At 60.3% G+C, this 20,413-nt stretch overlaps 2 protein-coding genes across 2 annotated transcripts; both read left to right on the plus strand.

Moving 5' to 3' along the window:
- The first annotated feature begins 6,708 nt into the window (after nt 1-6,708).
- Nucleotides 6,709-9,169, plus strand: LOC119144537 (trypsin-like). Its single transcript, XM_037380039.1, has 3 exons — nt 6,709-7,222; nt 7,731-7,867; nt 9,008-9,169. Exons 1-3 carry the CDS (start codon nt 6,709-6,711, stop codon nt 9,167-9,169), a joined length of 813 nt encoding a protein of 270 aa, XP_037235936.1.
- A 5,768-nt stretch (nt 9,170-14,937) lies between these two features.
- Nucleotides 14,938-19,433, plus strand: LOC119144538 (kallikrein-14-like). Its single transcript, XM_037380040.1, has 5 exons — nt 14,938-15,022; nt 15,108-15,270; nt 16,585-16,838; nt 18,072-18,208; nt 19,281-19,433. Exons 1-5 carry the CDS (start codon nt 14,938-14,940, stop codon nt 19,431-19,433), a joined length of 792 nt encoding a protein of 263 aa, XP_037235937.1.
- The last annotated feature ends 980 nt before the right edge of the window (nt 19,434-20,413 follow it).

The following is a 20,413-nucleotide window of genomic DNA, read 5'->3' on the forward strand; positions in this document are numbered from 1 at the left end:
GAGATAATTAATTCCCCGCCAAATCTCAACAGCTACTGGCGCCCGGAGCTTTCTTCTCCCAAACTGTCCTGGCAGCTTCATCAGATGTGAGGTCCCCGCCCTAATTAATTAATTAATTAAGCCAGAGAAGGAGCGGGGGCGGCACTAATTAGGGGCCTCATCCTGAGCCAAGGGGAGAGGGGCGGGGTCTTGCACAGGGTCTCTGGGGACATGGTGACACCAGGACCTCCATGGGTGGCTGGAAAGGGACAGGGAAACCTCGTTAGGGCTAATTAGTCTAATTAGGGGAAGGCCTGGGGGAGCTCAGGGAGGGGGCAGCGCTCCCTGTGAGCTGGGGGGGGGGGGCTTTTGGGGACGGTCCCCAGATTTTGGGGTCCTCATGGGTGACACCAGCCCCTTCTGGTCACCAAGGGTGGCAAGTTCTTGAGAACTTCATGGAGAGCTTGGGGGGGGGGGCGGGAGGGGGACACCTTGGGGACACTTTGGGGACATCTCAGGGACACCTTGGGGACAACCTGGGGACACCTCGGGGACACCTCAGGGACACCTCGGGGTGACCCTGGGGACACCTTGCGGACACCTTGCGGACACCTCAGGGACACCATGGGGACACCTTGGGGACACCCTGGGGACATTTTGAGGACACCCTGGGGACACCTCAGGGACACCTCGGGGACACCCTGGGGACACTTTGGGGACACCTCAGGGACACCTCGGGGTCACCCCGGGGACACCCTTGGGACACCTTGGGGACAATTTGGGGACACCATGGGGACACCTTGGGGGCACCTCGGGGACACTTTGAGGACATCTCAGGGACACTTCGGGGACACTTTGGGGACACCCTGGGGACACCTTGGGGACATCTTGGGGACACCCTGGTGACACATGACCTTGGGTGACCTCCGTGGGTGCCAGGGGTTACCGGGGCTCCCCACCGGGGTGTTGGGGACACGTCGGTGTCACTGAGGCCACCCGGTGGGGGTGGTGGGACAGAGGGCGGGGGAGGGGCGAGGCGCCTCCTCCTGATTTACACTGGGAGGAAACAACCCTGGTGACACCAGGGGCATTGGGGTCACCAGCAGTGGGGTCCCGGGGTGGGGGGGCCCTTAGCCCCGCCCCCAAATGGGGGTCCCCTTATCCCCGCCCACTTTGGGGGTCCCCTTAACCTTGGTTCTGGTTTGGGGTCTCCTTAAGCCCGCCCACTTGAGGGGGTGGGCGGGACCTCAAGGGGGATTAGCCCCCACCTTGCTCCAGAGCTGCAGAGGATTGTGGGTAATCTGGGTCTGGCACATGGCCGGGGGGGGAGGGGGGGGACGGCGGACTGACACCGGAGGGGAGGCACTGGGATGAACTGGGAGGCACTGGGAAGGGCAGGAAGGGCACTGGGAAGGTCACTGGGACATACTGGGAAGCACAGGGAGGCTGGGAGAGGTGTGGGGGTGAACTGGGAAGGGCGGGAAAGGCACTGGGTCCCATACTGGGAGGCAGTGGAAGGCTGGGATACGTATGGGGTGAACTGGGAGGCACTGAGGTGTACTGGGATATACTGGGAGGCCTCAGGGACACTGTGACACAAACTGGGAGGCACTGGGAAGGCACTGGGATGCTCCAGGAGGCACTGGGAAGCACTAGGATGCTCTGGAAGATACTGGGAAGTACTGGGATGCTCCAGGAGGTACTGGGATACCTGCAGGGGAAAACCAGCAGGGCACTGGGAAGCACTGGGATGCCCCAGGAGGTACTGGGAAACACTGTGAGGCACTAGGATGCCTACAGGAGGAAACTGGGAAGGCACTGGGATGCCTCAGGAGGCACTGGGAGGCACTAGGATGCTCTGGAAGGCACTGGGATGCCCCAGGAGGCACTGGGAAACACCGCGAGGCACTAGGATGCCTGCAGGGGGAAACTGGGAAGGCACTGGGATGCCCCAGGAGGCACTGGGAAGCACTAGGATGCTCTGGAAGGCACTGGGATGCCCCAGGAGGCACTGGGAAGTACTGGGATGCCTCAGGAGGTACTGGGAAACACTGCGAGGCACTAGGATGCCTGCAGGGGGAAACTGGGAAGGCACTGGGATGCCCCAGGAGGCACTGGGAAGCACTAGGATGCTCTGGAAGGCACTGGGAAGTACTGGGATGCCTCAGGAGGTACTGGGATGCCTGCGGGGGGAAACTGGCAGGGCACTGGGAAGGCACTGGGAAGCACTGGGAGGCACTGGTTGGCACCCGCACCGCCCCGGGCCGGGGTGTGGTGGGAGGGTGAGACAGCCCCAACCGGCCCCGCTCCCTCCCGGGGCGGCCCCAGTCCAGGCGGAGCCTTACTGGGATTTAAGGGATTGGCTCCAGTGCCCCGGCAGCCTCCTCTTCCTCCCTCCGCCATGGAGCGCCTCCTGCTGCTGCTGCTCCTGGCCACCGGTGAGGGCACTGGGGGGCACTGGGAGGGTGTGGGGAGAGTGCTGGGGGGCACTGGGGGAGCGCTGGGAGGGCGCTGGGGGGCACTGGGGGGTGCTAGGAGGTACTAGGGGGCACTGGGGGGTACTGGGAGGGCACTGGGGGGCTCTGGGGAGCATTGGGAGGTCACTGGGAGGGCACTGGGGGGCACTGGGAGGATGCTGAGAGGGTGCTAGGAGGTACTGGGTTGCACTGGGAGGCCACTGGGAGGGCACTGGGGGGTGCTAGGAGGTACTGGGGGGCATTGGGAGGGCACTGGGGGCACTGGGAGGGCACTGGAGGGTGCTAGGAGGTACTAGGGGGCACTGGGAGGGCACTGGGGGGTGCTAGGGGGTACTGGGGGGCACTGGGAGGGCACTGGGGGGTGCTGGTAGGGCGCTGGGAGGTGCTAGGAGGTACTGGGTTGCACTGGGAGGGCACTGGGAGGCACTAGAGGGAGCTGAGGGGCACTGGGGGGCTCTGGGGGGCATCAGAAGGCCACTGGGAGGGTGCTGGGGGGTACTAGGGGATACTGCGGGGCACTGGGAGGACACTGGGAGGCACTAGAGGGAGCTGGGGGGCACTGGAGGGCACTGGGGGGTGCCAGGAGGTACTGGGGGTCACTGGGAGGGCACTGGGGGGCACAGGGGGATGCTGGGAGGGCACTGTGGGGTACTGGGAGGGCACTGGGAGGTCACTGGGTGGTGCTAGGAGGTACTAGGGGGCACTGGGGGGCACTGGGAGAGCACTGGGAGGGCACTGGCGGCTGCTAGGAAGTACTGGGAGGGCACTGGAAGGACACTGGGAGGGCACTGGGAGGGCACTGGGAGGGCACTGGGTGGTGCTAGGAGGTACTAGGGGGCCCTGGGAGGGCCCTGGGAGGGCACTGGGAGGGCACTAGGAGGTACTGGGGGGCACTGGGAGGGCACTGGAAAGTGCTAGAGCATGCTGGGAAGGCAATGGAGGGCACTGGGTGTTAAGTGGGGGCACTGGGACTGAAGTGGGAGCACTGGGAGGGAACTGGGAAGCACTAGGAGGGGACTGGGTAGCACTGGGAGGGCACTGGGGGGGCACTGGGAGTTGCTGGGAGGGTGGTGTGAAGCACTGGGAGTGCGGGGGGGGGGGCGCTGGGAGGGAACTGGGGGGCACTGGAGGTGGCTTGGAGGGCACTGGGAGGCACCGGAAGGGCACTGGAGGGCACTGGGAGTGGGGAGAGCGAGTGGAAGGTACTGAGAGAACACTGGGAGGCCTCAGGAGGCACTGGGGAGTCCTGGGAAGGAGCTGCAGGTGAACTGGGGACACTGGGAGGCAGTGGGAGCATACTGGTGTGAGAGGGAAGGAAGGAGGAAGCACTGGGAGGCAAAAGACAGCATGGAACTGGTACTGGGAGGGAGCTGTGGGTGAACTGGAGGCACTGGGAGGCAGTGGGAGTGTACTGGTGCAGGTAAGAGGGTGAGAGAAGATACTGGGGGACGCCACAAGGTAGGCACTGGGAAGCACTGGGAGCACTGGTGGCATGTAGAAGGGAATGAGAAGGTTGCAGGGAGGGTACTGGGAAGGAGCTGGAGATGAACTGGGGGCACTAGGAGCACATGGGAAGGAATGGGAAAGCACTGGGAGGCACCAGGGAGACACTGAGGGGTACTGGGAGGAAACTGGGAGGTGCTGACAGTGTACCTGCGGGGGAACTGGGGGCACTGGGAGGGAACTGGAGGCTACCGGGAAGACTTGTCAGGCAGCAGGAGGAAATGGTGTGAGGCAGGGAGGCACTGGGGGCCACCGAGGGGTAATGAGGCAGTGTTGGGAAAGAACTGGGAGGCACTGGGAGGGCACTGGGAGACACTGATAGGCAGTGGGTGGGAAGCGGTAGGTCACTGGGAGCACTGGGAGGGAACTGGTAGAGCTGGGAGGACACGGGGGTGACACGGGGAGTTGCTGGGTGGCCCAGGAGACCTCCTAGGAGGGAACTGGGAGGGAACTGGGAGGCACTGGGAGGGAACTGGGAGACATTAGTAGGCAGTGGGTGGGAGACATTGGGTCACTGGGAGCACTGGGGAGGGAAAGAGAGAGCTGGGAGGGAACTGGGAGGTGCTGGGTGGCCCAGAGGACCCCCTAGGAGGGAACTGGGAGGTACTGAGAGGGAACTGAGAGGCACTGGGATGCACTGAGAGGTTCTGGGTGGCCCAGGGGACCTCCTAGGAGGGAACAAGAAGGGAACTAGGAAGACACCGGGAGGGACTGGGTGGCCCAGAGGACCCCCTAGGAGGGAACTTGGAGGCACTGGGAGGAAACTGGGAGGCACTGGCAGGGAACTGGGAGGGAACTGGGAGGCACTAGGAGGGAACTGGGAGGCACTGGGAGGTGCTGGGTGGCCTAGAGGACCCCCTAGGGGGGAACTGGAAGGGAACTGGGAGGCACTGGGAGATTCTGGGTGGCCCAGAGGACCCCCTAGGAGGGAACTGGAAGGTGCTGGGAGACACTGGGAGGGACTGGGTAGCCCAGGGGACCTCCTAGGAGGGAACTGGGAGGCACTGGGGGGTTCTTATTGGCCCTGAGGACCTCCTAGGAGGGAACTGGGAGGCACTGGGAGATTCTGAGTGGCCCAGAGGACCTCTTAGGAGGGAACTGGGAAGGAATTGGGAGGTACTGGGAGGCACTGGAAGACGTTGGTAGGCAGTGGGTGGGAAAGAGAGAGCTGGGAGGGAACTGGGAGGTCCTGAGTAGCCCAGAGGACCTTCTAGGAGGGAACTGGGAGGGAACTAGGAGGGAACTGGAAGGGACTGGGAGGGAACTGGGAGACATTGGTAGGTACTGGGTGGGAAAGAGAAAGACTGGAGGACACTGGGAGGTCCTGGGTGGCCCAGAGGACCTTCTAGGAGGGAACTGGGAGGGAACTGGGAGGCACTGGGAGGCACTGGGAGGTGCTGACCCCTGTCTCCGCTCCTCCAGCAGCCGCAGGGGACGAGAATCGGATCGTGGGGGGCAGCAGCTGCCAGAAGAAGCGTCACCCCTACCAGGTGGTCCTCCTGGGTCCTCAGAAGAACATCCACTGCGGTGGGGTCCTCATTGGGAGGTCCTGGGTGCTGACGGCCGCCCACTGCGACACCAAGAGGTGGGGTGGGTCCCCTGGGGTGGGCCCAGTGGGGTGGGCACCCTGGGGTGGCCGGGGGGTCCCCCTCTTTGGCCAGAGGGAGGAGCCATGGAGGTCCACCAGGAGCTGGAAGTGGTCGTGGTAATGGGAGGAGCTGGGTGGGGTTCATCTTAAGGTGGGTGGTGGCCCGCAGAGGTGGTCTCTAGCTCAGGGTCTCCTTCCCTGCCACAGAGACTTCTGGGACTGGGTGGCTTCAGAAGACAGGAGGCCACCACTATGGCCCAAAATGACCATCCAGTTGGCTTCCCAGTATGACCATCCCGTTGGGTTGGCCACCTCAGCCATCCAGTTGGCTTCCCAGTATGACCATCTACCTGGGTTGGCCACCTCAACCATGCAGGTGGGCTCCCAGAATGACCACTGACCACCTCAACCGTCTAGGTGGGCTCCCAGAATAACCACTGACCACCTCAACCATCTAGGTGGGCTCCCAGAATGACCATCCCATTGGCCTGACCACCTCAACTATCTAGGTGGGCTCCCAGAATGACCATCCCATTGGGTTGGCCACCTCCACCATTCAACTTCCTTCCCTTGGGCATGGCCAAGAGCTTCTCAAACCCAACATCTTCTGTCTGCTGAGGTTCTGCAGGACCTTCTCCCCAAGAGCCATGGTGTCCCCCTCTTCAGGAGATCTGGGCCATGGTCAGGACCCACAGGCCTCACCCTCCCATGGAGGTCTCCTCCTTTGGCCACCTGAGGCAACCGGCTGGTGGCCATGGGGGGAGGCCGGCCCAGAAGGACCTCACTGCCCCCAAATTTGGTGGCCAAGGGTTGGACCTGAAGAAAGGTCTTCTCCTCTCCCTGTTCCCACCAGCTCTGTGGACAGGGACCTGACCTGGACCAGAAGAAGTTGGGTGGAGGGGACAAACCAGTTTGAGGAGCTTGTGGCACTGGTGTGACTGGCCTGGGCAGGGGCACCGATGTGCTGACTCCATGGGAGGTCCATGGAGGCCACCACCCCCACGCCACGGGGATCCAACCATCTCCTCGAGGTGGACACGTGGACCTTCCACCATGTTTAGGTGGTCTGAGCTTTTCCTGGCTGAGCGGGGACACACAGAGTGGATCCACCCAGAAAAGTGGGGAGAAGATCCAAGATTTAGGGATGAGTTGGAGACCTGGATGTTGAGGTCCTGGGGTTGGATCCGGGTCTTCTTCAACTTGGGTTGGACCAAGGAGAACTTCATTGACCATGGCCAACTCTTCCAGTTGACCCGTTGGGTGGTGTTGGGCTCCGAGCCTCAGTTTCCCCACTTGGTTGAAGATATCCAGGAGAGTTGGAGGACCACCTGCCCTCCATCCCAGGAGCTCCACCAGGTGGACCTTCTCCTTCCCCTGGAGAACCTCATTGTGGTCCTTTCTCCTTCTCCTCCCCCACCCAGCTCCATCCCCATCCGCATGGGCGACCACAGCTTGAAGACCAAGGAGGGGACGGAGCAGTGCGTCAACTCGGCCAAGGCCTTCATCCACCCCGACTACGACCCCACCACCCATGACAGTGACATCATGCTCCTCAAGCTCCAGAAGCCCGTCCGCTTCACCGACCACGTCCACCCCGTGGCGCTGCCCAAGCGTTGTCCCCCCGCCAACACTGAGTGCATCGTCTCGGGGTGGGGCAGCACCAGCAGCCCAGAAGGTAGGGGACAGCATCTTCTCAAGGCACGTGGTGGGGGTGTCAAGGGACCTGGGGACATCTCAGTGGCTTGGGGGCATCTCAGAACCTTGAGGACATCTCAGCGGCTTGGGGACATCTCAGCACCTTGGGGACATCTCAGAACCTTGGGGACATCTTAGCACCTTGGGGACATCTAGAACCCTGAGGATATCTCAGTGGCTTGGGGACATTTCAGTGGCTTGGGGACATCTCAGAACCTTGAGGATATCTCAGTGGCTTGGGGACATCTCAGCACCTTGGGGACATCTCAGGGAGGGGACATCTCAGGCTGTGGTGCTCTCTGTTCTCCACCTCCCACCGTAACAAGACCCTCCAAGCCTCCATCCCCCCTCACCTTGATGCCACCTTCATAGTGGCCCATCACCCCTGATGTCCCCCTTGGCACGAGGTGCCCCCCTTCTTTCCGGCCACCCCTGTGGCCACCACAGTGTCCCCCCCCACCCCATAACGACATCCCCTCCTCCCCCAGGGGACTTCCCCGACGTTCTCCAGTGCGCTGTGGTCTTCACCATGTCCAACGAGGCGTGCGCCAACCTCTACCCCCAGGGCATCACCCGGAACATGCTCTGCGCTGGCGTCACCACAGGGGGCACCGACTCCTGCCAGGTACAGGGGGGGGACGATGGGGGGTCCCCTCCCACTATGGGGACACCTCGATGGGGAACGGGGTGGGGGGAGGGGCAGCACCCTGCCCGCTGGAGAACCTATAGGAGATGCCACCACTGTGGTGTATTGTGGAGACGTGGGGTTGTGTAGGGACACCCCAAGGACCTCGGGGACCACCCCTCCAAGGTGCTATAGGGACGCCCCCCCCCGCAAGCTGCTGGTGGTCTCCATGGCCTGACCCCATAGGACATGATGGTCTCCATGACCTGACCCTATAGGGCATGGTGGTCTCCATGGCCTGACCCCATAGGACATGATGGTCTCCATAGGGTATGGTGGTCTCCATGCCTTGACCCATGGGACATGGTGGTCTCCATGGCCTGATCCCATAGGACATCGGTCTCCATGCCTTGACCCCATAGCACATGATGGTCTCCATGCTTTGACCCCACAGGTCATGGTGTTCTCCATGCCTTGACACCGTTGGTCATGGTGTTCTCCATGCCTTGACCCCATAGGTCATGGTGGTCTCCATGCTTTGACCCATAGGGTATGGTAGTTTCCATGCCTTGACCCCATAGGACATGGTGGTCTCCATGCCTTGACCCATGGGACATGGTGGTCTCCATGGCCTGATCCTATAGGACATGGTCTCCATGCCTTGACCCTATAGGTCATGATGGTCTCCATGCCTTGACCCCATAGGACATGGTGGTCTCCACGACCTGACCCTATAGGACATGGTGGTCTCCATGGCCTGATCCCACAGGACATGGTCTCCGTGCCTTGACCCTATATGTCATGATGGTCTCCATGCCTTGACCCCACAGGTCATGGTGGTCTCCATGGCCTGACCCCATAGGACATGGTGGTCTCCATGACCTGACCTTATAGGACATGGTCTCCATGCCTTGACCCCATAGGTCATGATGGTCTCCATGCCTTGACCCCACAGCTCATGGTGGCCTCCATGCCTTGACCCCATTGGTCACGGTGGTCTCCACGGCCTGACCCATAGCACATGATGGCGCACAACAGAGACCCATGGGTCTCCATGGCTTCCCACGGGGTGCCCCTGAGGTGGCCTTGCCCCCCCCCCCCGCCCATCCCCCATCTCAGGGGGGTTCCTCTCTCCACCAGGGTGACTCGGGGGGGCCGCTGGTGTGCCGGGAGGAGCTCCAGGGCATCGTCTCGTGGGGGATGCAGGTCTGTGGGCAACGGGGCAAACCGGGCGTCTACACCCGCGTCTGTGCCTTTACTGCCTGGATCCAGGACACCATCAGGAGGAACGATCACGTCTGACCCCCCCTCCCCCAAAAAACATCTCCTCACCTATCCCCCACCCCCAAAAAAGCCACCAGGGGTCTTCTCCCACCTCCCCCCACGCACCGGGGAAGGGCTCCTGGAATAAAGCCCTGTGAAACGTGGCCACCTGTGGAGGTGGGGGCTGAGGGGAAGGGTGGGAGATGGTGGCCACCAGGAAGGTGGTGAGGAGATGGCCACAGTGTTGGTGGCCACTGTGGGAAACTCATAGCCACGTGTACCTGGGGTTGGTGGCCATGGTGGCAAGCTGCAACCACACTTTTGGGGCTGGTGGCCACCATGGGCAACCCATGGCTACAGGTATATGGTGCTGGTGGCCATGATGGCAAGCTGCAACCACACTTTTGGGGCTGGTGGCCACCATGGGCAACTCATGGCTACAGGTATGTGGTGCTGGTGGCCATGGTGGCAAGCTGCAACCACACTTTTGGGGTTAGTGGCCACCATGGGCAACTCATAACCACGTGTAACTGGGGTTGGTGGCCACAGTGGCAAGCTGCCACCCATGTACAGCCCTGGAGAACATGTTGAAGTCTGGAGGACACACGTGTCCATATCTGGAGGACTTGTATCCACGTCTGGAGAGCACATGTGTCCATGTGTGGAGAACACGTATGTCCAGGTCTGGAGCACACGTATGTCCATGACTGGAGGACATGTGTCCAGGTCTGGAGGACATGTAAGTCCAGGTGTGGAGAACACGTGTCCCGGTCTGTAGGACACATATGTCCAGGTGTGGAGAACACATGTCTAGGTCTTGAGAACATGTATGTCCAGGTCTGGAGAACACAGCTGGCAACCCATGGCCACACATGTCCAGGTGTGGAGAACATGTGTCCAGGTCTGGAGGACACGTATATCCACAGCAACTGGCCACGTGTGTCCATACATGGAGGACACACACCTACCACCAGGAAGCCACCCATGATGACCCACCACCACCACGCATGTCCACCCTGGTGGCCACAGCTGGCACGTCACCACCACCCACATCCACCTCCAGTGGTCACCTCCAGCGCCCCATGGTCTGGGGTGTGTCCTCTCCCCCCACCACAAACCCACCCCACGTCCCACCACCACCACGAGCCCACCCCACGTCCCACCACCACCTTCTGAGGACATCCCACCACCACTCAGGGCACCTGGGGTTATCACGGGTGGCGCGTCAACCAGGAGTAAGGCAGGGAGCTGGTGTGGGCACCTTAATTGGTCCTAATTAAGAGCTGGCTAACGAGGCGGCCGCTAACGAGGCCCCCCACTGAGAGGAGAACCAGTTGGGCCAGACGCGCCCGCCCTGTTTACACCGATGACACCCAGGAGGAACCCTTGGGTGGGTGGGGGAAGCCACGCCCCCTCCCACCTCATGGCCACGCCCCCCTCCCCGAAGCCCCGCCCCCGCGAGTGTGCAAGGAGATGGGGTGACAGCGCCCTCTAGTGTGATGGTGGACCTATGGGTGAGGTGTGGAGGCATCTCGTGGGCTTGGGGACGTGTGTGGGGGATGTGTGGACATGTGTCATGGACATATGGACACGTGGTGGACATGTGGACATGGGTGGTGGACATGTGTCATGGACATGTGGAAACGTGGTGGACGTGTGGACATGTGTGGTGGACATGTGGACATGTGTCATGGACGTGTGGACACGTGGTAGACATGTGGACTTGTGTGGTGGATGTGTAGAAAGGTGTCATGGACATGTGGACACATGTGGTGGACGTGTGGACATGTGTCATGGACATGTGGACACGTGTGTGGACGTATGGACATTTGTGGTGGACATGTGGACACATGTGGTGGACATGTGGACAGGCTTCATGGACATGCAGACACGTGGTGGATGTGTGGACACATGTGGTGGAAACGTGGACATGTGTCATGGATATGTGGACAGGTGGTGGATGTGTGGACAAGCATCATGGATGTGTGTTATTGACATGCGGACACGTGTCATGGACATGTGGACACGTGTGATGGACATGTGGAGCTGCTGTCATGCAAGGCCCTGTGCCCACACATGTGTATTGACAACAGTCACACAGATGCACCACGAAACCAGCACATGGTGGTCTCCAAACCAGCTGACCAACCAGAACATCCAGGTCTCCAAACCAGTTGGCCAACCAGAAGGTGCAGGTCACCAAACCAGTTGGCCAATCAGCTCATGGTAGTCTCCAAACCAGTTGTCCAACGCGCACATGGTGGTCTCCATACCAGTTCCCCAACCAACTCACGGTGGTCAAGCAGCACATGGTGGTCTCCAAACCAACTGGCCAAGCAGCACGTGGTGGCCTCGAAACCAGTTGGCCAACAAGCACATGGTGGCCTCCAATCCAGCTGGCCAACCAGCACATGGTGGTCTCCAAATCTGTTGGCCAACCAGCACATGGTGGTCTCCAAACCAGTTGGCCAATCAGCATGTGGTGGTCTCCAAACCAGATGGCCAAACAGCCCGTGGTGGTTTCCAAACCAGTTGGCCAACCACAACCAGCATATGCTGGTCTCCATACCAATTGGCCAACCAGCTCATGGTGGTGTCCGTACCAATTGGCCAACCAGCATGTGGTCGTTTCCAAACCAGTTGGCCAACTCGCACATGGTGGTCTCCAAACCAGTTGGCCAATCAGCATGTGGTGGTCAACCAGTACATAGTGGTCTCCAAACCAGTTGGCCAACCAGCACGTGGTGGTCTTCAATGCTGGTTGACCAAGTAGCACATGTGGTCAAGCAGCACATGGTGTCTCCAAACCAGTTGGCCAACCAACTCATGGTGGCCAACCAGCACATGGTGGTCTCCAAACCAGATGGCCAACGAGCTCATGGTGGTCAACCAGCACATGGTGGTCTCCAAACCAGTTTGGCAACACGTATGTGGTGGTCCCCAAACCAACTGGCCAACCAACTCATGGTGGTCAACCAACACATGGTGGTCTCCAAACCAGTTGGCCAACCCGCACATGGTGGTCTCCAAACCAGTTGGCCAACCAGCTCCTGGTGGTCAATCAGCACATGGTGATCTTCAAACCAGTTGGCCAACCAGCTCATGGTGGCCTCCAAACCAGTTGGCTAACAAACTCATGGTGGTCTCCAAACCAGTTTGGCAACATGTATGTGGTGGTCCCCAAACCAACTTGCCAACCAGCATGTGGTGGTCTCCAAACCAATTGGCCAGCCAGCACACGGTGGTCTTCAGTGCTGGTTGACCAACTAACACATAGTGGTCAAGCAACACCTGGTGGTCTCCAAACCAGTTGGCCAATCTGCACATGGTGGTCCCCAAACCAGTTGGCAACCAACTCCTGATGGTCAACCAGCACATGGTGGTCTCCAAACCATTCGGCCAACCAACTCATGGTGGCCAACCAGCACATGGTGGTCTCCAAACCAGTTGGCCAACAAACTCATGGTGGCCTCCAAACCAATTGGCCAACGAACTCATGGTGGTCAACCAGCTCATGGTGGTCTCCAAACCAGATGGCCAACGAACTCATGGTGGTCAAGCAGCACATGGTGGTCTCCAAACCAGTTGGCCAACCAACACATGGTGGTCAAGAAGCACCTCATGGTCTCCAAACCAGTTGGCCAACCAGCACGTGCTGGTCCCCAAACCAGTTGGCCAACCAGCTCATGGTGGTCTCCAATCCAGCTGGCCAACCAGCACGTGCTGGTCCCCAAACCAGTTGGCCAACCCTTGGCGTGACACAAGCCCTGGCAGTGCCGGGCAACGCGTCGCAGGGATTAGGGAAGGAGGCGGCCGCGCGTCCTGGTGCCTTCCTGACTCCTCCAGCTCATCCTTGGGGTGGGACTGGCCGGGCCGGCCCCGATGCCGCTATAAAACCATCGCTCCCATGGGAGGGGACAGCAGCGGCACCGGCGCCGGATGAGGCCGGTTGGAACCGGCTGGGTGGTTGGTGGGTTTTGTTTTGTTTTTTTTTTGGGGGGGGGGGGGCGCCACATCCGGATTTTGCTCCGTCGCCGCAGACGTCAGACAGGAAGAAGGGGGGTGTCCCCGTCCCCACCCCCACCCCGGCAGGGAGCTGTGGAGAGGTAGGGGGGGAGGGTGGGGAGGGGGGGAGGGGAGGGGGGGGCTTCGGCAAGAGATGGTGGGGGGGGTGTCTTGCGCCCGCTGCCCCCGATGTCCCGCCGTCCCTCCTTGTGTGCTTTGCCCCTGGTGTCCATCCTTCCTTCCTCCCTTCCTTCCTTCCTTCACTTCCTTCCCCGGGTTTGACCCATGCCCCCATCCCTGCTGTCCATCCTTCCTTCCTTCCTTCCTTCCATCCTTCCTTCCTTCCTTCCTTCCTTCCTCCCTTCCTTCTATCCTTCCTTCCTTCCTTCCATCCTTCCTTCCTTCCTTCCTCCCTTCCTTCCTTCCTTCCCTCCTTCCTTCCTTCCTTCCTCTCTTCCTTCCATCCTTCCTCCCTTCCTTCCATCCTTCCTTCCTTCCTCCCTTCCTTCCATCCTTCCTTCCTTCCTCCCTTCCTTCCATCCTTCCTTCCTTCCTTCCTTCCCCATGTTTGACCCATCCCCTCATCCCTGCTGTCCATCCTTCCCCATCCTTGATCCATGAGGCCCACCACCCACATCCATGGGGCCCACCACCCATATTCATGGGGCCCACCACGATGTCCATGGGTCCCACCACCCATGTCCACGAGGCCCACCACCCACATCCATGGGGCCCACCACAAAGTCCATGGGTCCCACCACCCATGTCCACGAGGCCCACCACCCACATCCATGAGGCCCACCACCCACATCCACGGGGCCCACCACCCACATCCATGGGGCCACCACCCATGTCTGTGGGGCCCATGGGACCCATTTCCTTTCTCTGTGGGGTCCATGGCACATGTCCTCTGGGAGTGGTGACCCACACCCATGGGTGGCTCCAACCCATGGCCATGGGAACTGCGACCCACTGTCACGTGGAGCTTTGACCCACTTCTGTGGGGCCCACAGATGCCCTCCGTGGGGAGGAATGACCCATGGCCACCAGGAACCATGACCCACATTCATGGAGAGTGGTGACCCGGGCCCATGGGTGCCTCCACCTCATGGCCATAGGGGACCGTGACCCACGGGGAACCATGACCCACAGCCATGGGGGGGGGGGGGACACCACGACCCACACCCACCTGGAGCAATGACCCACATCCTTCCAACCCACCACCTATGTCCACTGGGGGCAGCGACCCACATCTCAGGGGGCTTCCAACCCCCAACCTTGAAGACCCATGTCCTCTGGGGGCAACGACCCACATCTCAGGAGGCTTCCAGCCCCCAACCTTGAAGAACCGTGACCCCCACCCATGGGGGGAGAGGTGGGGTGGGGGTCTACCACCCATCTCTCCATAGGGCATGACCCACACCCTCAACCCCAGGGAGGCATCCAAGGGCAGCAGGAGGTGCTGGGAGGTCAATTGCCTGGAGACAAGGAGGGGGAGGTGGAGGAGTTGGTGGAGCCCGTAATTACGTGCCTCGTTAACGATGACTCTGTTAATTACCACCGTGGCATTTGGGCTAACGACCATGTCACCCTCACCAAAGCCCCATGACGGGGCGAATCACCACGGTACCACCGTGGAGGGGACAGAGGGAGGGTCCTCACCATGTTGGTGGAGACCCCCGAGAAACATCTCACCTTCTCCTGGAGCAGGGGTGGGGTGGGGCAGAGGGTCCCGGTGAAGGGTGACACCCCACCCCACCCCATGGTGGGACTAACACCTCTGCCTCACAGTGCCCACAGCGATGGAGACACGAGCCATGGTGGCCACCAGGCTACGGGGTGCCGTGAAGCTCCTGGGGACCTTGGTGGTCTTGATGGCATCTACAGGTGAGCGGAGGGGGTGGAAGGTGCAGATCCGGCCACGCAGCCACGCACGCGTTGGCATTAATGCGTGTCTTTGGTCCCTCTGTAGCGTTGCTGGCAGCGGGGGACACGCGGGTGGTGGGCGGCGTGGACTGCCCACCCCACTCACAGCCGTGGCAGGTGGCCATCCTGGACATGTACAAGCTCTACTGCGGCGGGGTCCTGGTGGCCAGGCAGTGGGTGGTGACGGCAGCCCACTGCACCACCCCAGGGTAAGGGTGACACCACCACCGTCATGTGGCCACCACCCCCCCGGTGGGGCCACCACAACCTGCAGTGGGCTCCGCAGTCCGCGCGTGTCCACACACAAGCCAGGAGGTGGTCTCTGTGGTCTACTGAGGTGGCTCCCATGGTCTACTGAGATGGCCTCCATGCTCTACCAAGGTGGTCTCCATGGTCTACTGAGGTGGTCTCCTGAGGTGGTCTCCACAGTCTCCTGAGGTGGTCTCCATGGTCTACTGAGGTGGCCTCCATGGTCTGCTGAGGTGGTCTCCATGCTCTACTGAGGTGGTCTTGGTGGTCTACTGAAATGGTCTCCATGGTCTACTGAGGTGGCCTCCATGCTCTACTGAGGTGGCCTCCATAGTCTACTGAGGTGGCCTCCATAGTCTACTGAGGTGGTCTACTGAGGTGGCCTCCATGGTCTACTGAGATGGCCTCCATGGTCTACTGAGGTGGCCCCCATGGTCTATTGAGGTGGCCTGCATGGTCTACTGAAGTGGTCTGCATGGTCTACTGAAGTGGTCTGCATGGTCTACTGAGGTGGTCTCCATGCTCTACTGAGGTGGTCTCCATTATCTGCTGAGGTGGTCATGCCATGGTCTACTGACATGTCCTGGCTGTGCTGTGCCCCACGTGTGTCATGGACATGTCACGGTCCCATATGTGGGTCATGCCATGTCCTGCACATTGGCCATGCCATGGTCCACGCGTGTCCTTCCCATGATGCAGATGCCACCTCCCACATGTGTCCTGATCATGCCACATGTCACAGGAGCCACAGCCACCTCAAGACCTTCTGTCCCACACGCATCCTGGTCATGCCACCCCACCAGGACCATGGCCACCTCAAGACCTTCCATCCCACACGTGTCCTGGTCATGCCACCCCACCAGGACCATGGCCACCTCAAGACCTTCTGTCCCACATGCGTCCTGGTCATGCCACCCCACAAGGACCATGGCCACCTCAAGACCTTCCATCCCACACGCATCCTGGTCATGCCACCCCGCCAGGACCATGGCCACCTCAAGACCTTCTGTCCCACACACGTCCTGGTCATGCCACCCCACCAGGACCATGGCCATCTCAAGACCTTCCATCCCACACGTGTCCTGGTCATGCCACCCCACCAGGACCATGGCCACCTCAAGACCTTCTGTCCCACATGCCTCCTGGTCATGCCACCCCACAAGGACCATGACCACACCTTGACCTCCAAGCCCCACGCGTGCTCCATGGTCTGGTGGCCCTGGCCACCTCACTGTGTGTCCCCATCCCCCATGCACCCCTCCCCCCTGCCCTAGGATCACCAGTGTCCACCTGGGCAAGCACAACCTCTACACGCGGGAGTGGGGGCAGATGCAGAAGATGGTGCAGAAGTTTGTGGCCCACCCCAACTATGACCCCACCACCAAGGACAACGACATCATGATGATGAAGCTCCTGACGCCAGTCACCATCACTGACAGGATCCGTCCCGTCCCTGTGGCCTCCTGCCTCCCAGAGCCTGGGACCACCTGTGTCACCTCGGGATGGGGGGCCACCACTTCCCCAGAAGGTACCCAAGACCCAGGGCATCTGCTGGATGCCTGGGGCTTCTCCTGGTGGTGGGAGGTTGGACATCTGGGTGGTCCCCTGGACACCTGGGTGGTCTCCTGGACATCTGGGTGGTCTCCTGGACACCAGGGTGGTCTCCTAGACATGTGTGTGGTCTCCTGGAAAGACACTGGGGTGGTCTTCTGGACAGACACCTGGGTGGTCTCCTTGACAGGCACCTGGATTGTTTCCTGGACACCTGGGTGGTCTCCTGGGTGTCTGTATGGTCTCCTGGGCAGTTGGGTGGTCTCATGGGCATCTGGGTGGTCTCCTGAACACCTGGGTGGTCTCCTGGACTTCTCCTGGGTAGTCTTCTGGATATCTGGGTGGTCTCCTGGACATCTGGGTGGTCTCCTGAGCATCAGGGTGGTCTCCTGGGCATCAGGGTGGTCTCCTGGGCATCTGGGTGGTCTCCTGGATATCTGGGTGGTCTTCCAGACAGACAGCTGGGTGCTCTTCTGGACGTCTGGGTGGTCTCCTGAGCATATGTGTGGTCTCCTGGATATCTGGGTGGTCTCCTGGACAGACACCCAGGTGGTCTCCTGGACAACTGGGTGGTCCCCTGGACACCTGGGTGGTCCCCTGGACATCTGGGTTGGTTACCTGGACAGACACCTGGGTGTCTCCTGGTCATCTGGGTGGTCTCCTGGACACCTGGGTGGTCTCCTGGGTGTCTGGGTGGTCTCATGGGCACCTGGGTAGTCTGGACATGTGGGTGGTCTCCTGGACACACACCTGAGTGGTCTCCTGGGCATCAGGGTAGTCTCCTGGGTGTCTGGGTGGTCTCATGGGCACCTAGGTGGTCTCATGGGCACCTGGGTAGTCTCCTGGACATGTGGGTAATCTCCTGGACACACACCTGGGTGGTCTCCTGGGCAGTCTCCTGGACACCTGGGTGGTGTCCTGGACAGACACCTGGGTGGTTCCCTTTTCCTCCTCAGAACTTCTCCCTGGGACGAGGTTTCGCCCCCCATGGGCCCTGTCCCCGGGGTTGTTTCTCCACCTGAAAGCTTGGAAACGCCCCCAAATGCCTCGTTCTTCTCCCCCAAAAAACAGCTGGAGAAACATCTCCAAGTGAATTCTGGGGTGCGGGGGTGGGGGGGACAGCAGTGCTGGGAGGGTTTGGGGGGGAGGGGTTGTGATTTTCTGGTTTCTTTGTTTCCCCTCCCCCATCCTCCTCCATTTGTCGTCTCAGTCTCTTACCCGGACGTCTTGCAGTGCGTCAACGTCACCATCTTCTCGACGGCTGAGTGCCAGCAGTTGTATCCTGGTTCCATCACAGAGAACATGTTGTGTGCTGGGAGTCTCCAAGGCGGTAGGGACTCCTGCCAGGTACGGTGGAACGTCCCCCTCCACCATCACTGCCCCTCCCCCCAGGGGATGTCCCCCAGGTGGACCCCGGTGGCAGGAGGGGGCCTGTCCCTTTGACGTCACAATGGGGTCTTCCTCCGTTGGGTGGCCTAATCGTGGCACAGGAAGCCAGTAAGGGTTGGCCAAGGCAGCGGTGTTCTTCAACCCGATGAGGGTTGGCCAACTCGTTCATGATTGGTCAACTCAACAGTTGGCCAACTCAAGAGGAGTTGGAAAAGCCGGTGTTGGTTCTTCAACTTAACAAGGGTTGGCCAAATCGTTCATGGTTGGTCAACTCAACAGTTGGCCAACTCAAGAAGAGTTGGAAAAGCCAGTGTTGGTTCTTCAACTAAACAAGGGTTGGCCAACTCTTGTTGGGTTGAAGAACCAACAGCAGCTTTTTCAACTCTTGGGTTGGCTGGTTGTTGGGCTGGCCAACCATGAAGGGTTTGGCCAATCATGAATGATTTGGCCAACCCTTGTTGGTCACTTGGTTGGCCAACTCAACAGTTGGCCAACCCAAGAGTTGAAAAAGCCCGTGTTGGTTCTTTAACCCAACAAGGGTTGGCCAACTCAGTCATGGTTGGCCAACTCAACAACCGGCCAAGCCAAGAGGTCACCCAGCCAAATGAGACCCAACAATGGTGTGTCCAGATGCAAGGAGTTGTCCAACCCAGGAACCACTTGGTGGCCCAACCCAACCACTCCACTTGGTGGCCCAACCCAAGACCCACTTGGTGGCCCAACCCCTGAAGCACTTGGTGGCCCAACCCCAGAACTACTTGGTGGCCCAACCCAAGACCCACTTGGTGGCCCAACCCCTGAACCACTTGGTGGCCCAACCCCAGAACTACTTGGTGGCCCACCCAACACCTCCACTTGGTGGCCCAACCCAAGACCCACTTGGTGGCCCACCCAACAGCTCCACTTGGTGGCCCAACCTGTGAACCGCTTGGTGGCCCAACCCCACAACCACTTGGTTGGCCAACCCAACCACACCACTGGGTGGCCCAGTGGAGACCGGTGTTGGGTTCACACCGTGTCTCTCCCGTAGGGTGACTCGGGAGGACCTCTGGTTTGCAACGGGACCCTCCAAGGGATCGTGTCCTGGGGGATGGAGAAATGTGGGCAACCCAAGCGACCTGGTGTCTACACCAAGGTCTGTAGATACTCCCAGTGGATCCAGAAGACCATGGAGGACAACTAGAGTCAACTCTGGCAACCTCCAGGTGCCCACAGGGAGGTTGGACCACCACGGGCTGCGCTCCCACCACTGGCCAGGGCAGGACGATGGGGACAACCCAAGGTTGTGGCGAGGTTTTGGGTGGCCCCAGGGTCTCCTGGGGTGAAGGGGCGGTGGGAGTGGCACGAGACATTAAAGAGTTGTCACGTTTGGTGGGAAATGTCCTTTCAAGCTGCTCCTCCCCATCTTCTTGGGAGACCAACCTCGTGGTCACCTCCCATGGACCAAGGGGTGGCTGCGGTGGCACCGAGGACATGGGCTGCTGGTCCTCCAACCCCACGGAGATCATCATCTCAACCAGGGGGAGCAACCACCAATGGGTGTCCAATTTTTTGGGTTGGCTAACCCAACGAGGGTCATCCAATCGGTGAGAGGGTCACCCACCCCCAAAGAGGGGCCATGCCATTGGTTGATCTCTTCCCCCAAGTTGAGGCCACACCATTGGCTGAGCTCTTCCCAAGACCCTCCCACCCAAAGTTGAAGCCACGCCATTGGTCAGGCTCTTCATAAGTCCCACCCCCATGTTGAAGCCACGCCATTGGTTGGACTCTTCCCAAGACCCTCCCACCCCAAAGAGGGGGCATGCCAGTGGTTGATCTCTTCCTCCAAGTTGAGGCCACGCCATTGGTCGGGCTCTTTCCAAGACCCTCCCACCCCATGTGGAAGCCACACCATTGGTCGGGCTCTTCCTAAGTCCCACCCCCAAGTTGAACACATGCTAATGGTCAGGCTCTTCCCAAAACCCTCCCACACCAAAGAGGGGACATGACATTGGTTGATCTCTTCCTCCAAGTTGAGTCCACACCATTGGTGGGGCTCTTCCTAAGACCCTCCCACCCCATGTTGAAGCCACACCATTGGTCAGGCTCTTCCTAAGTCCCACCCCCAAGCTGAAGCCACACCATTGGTTGGGCTTTTCCCAAGACCCTCCCACTCCAAACAGG

The sequence above is a fragment of the Falco rusticolus genome, chromosome 3 (genome assembly GCF_015220075.1).
Source record: "Falco rusticolus isolate bFalRus1 chromosome 3, bFalRus1.pri, whole genome shotgun sequence".
Lineage (NCBI taxonomy): Eukaryota > Metazoa > Chordata > Aves > Falconiformes > Falconidae > Falco > Falco rusticolus.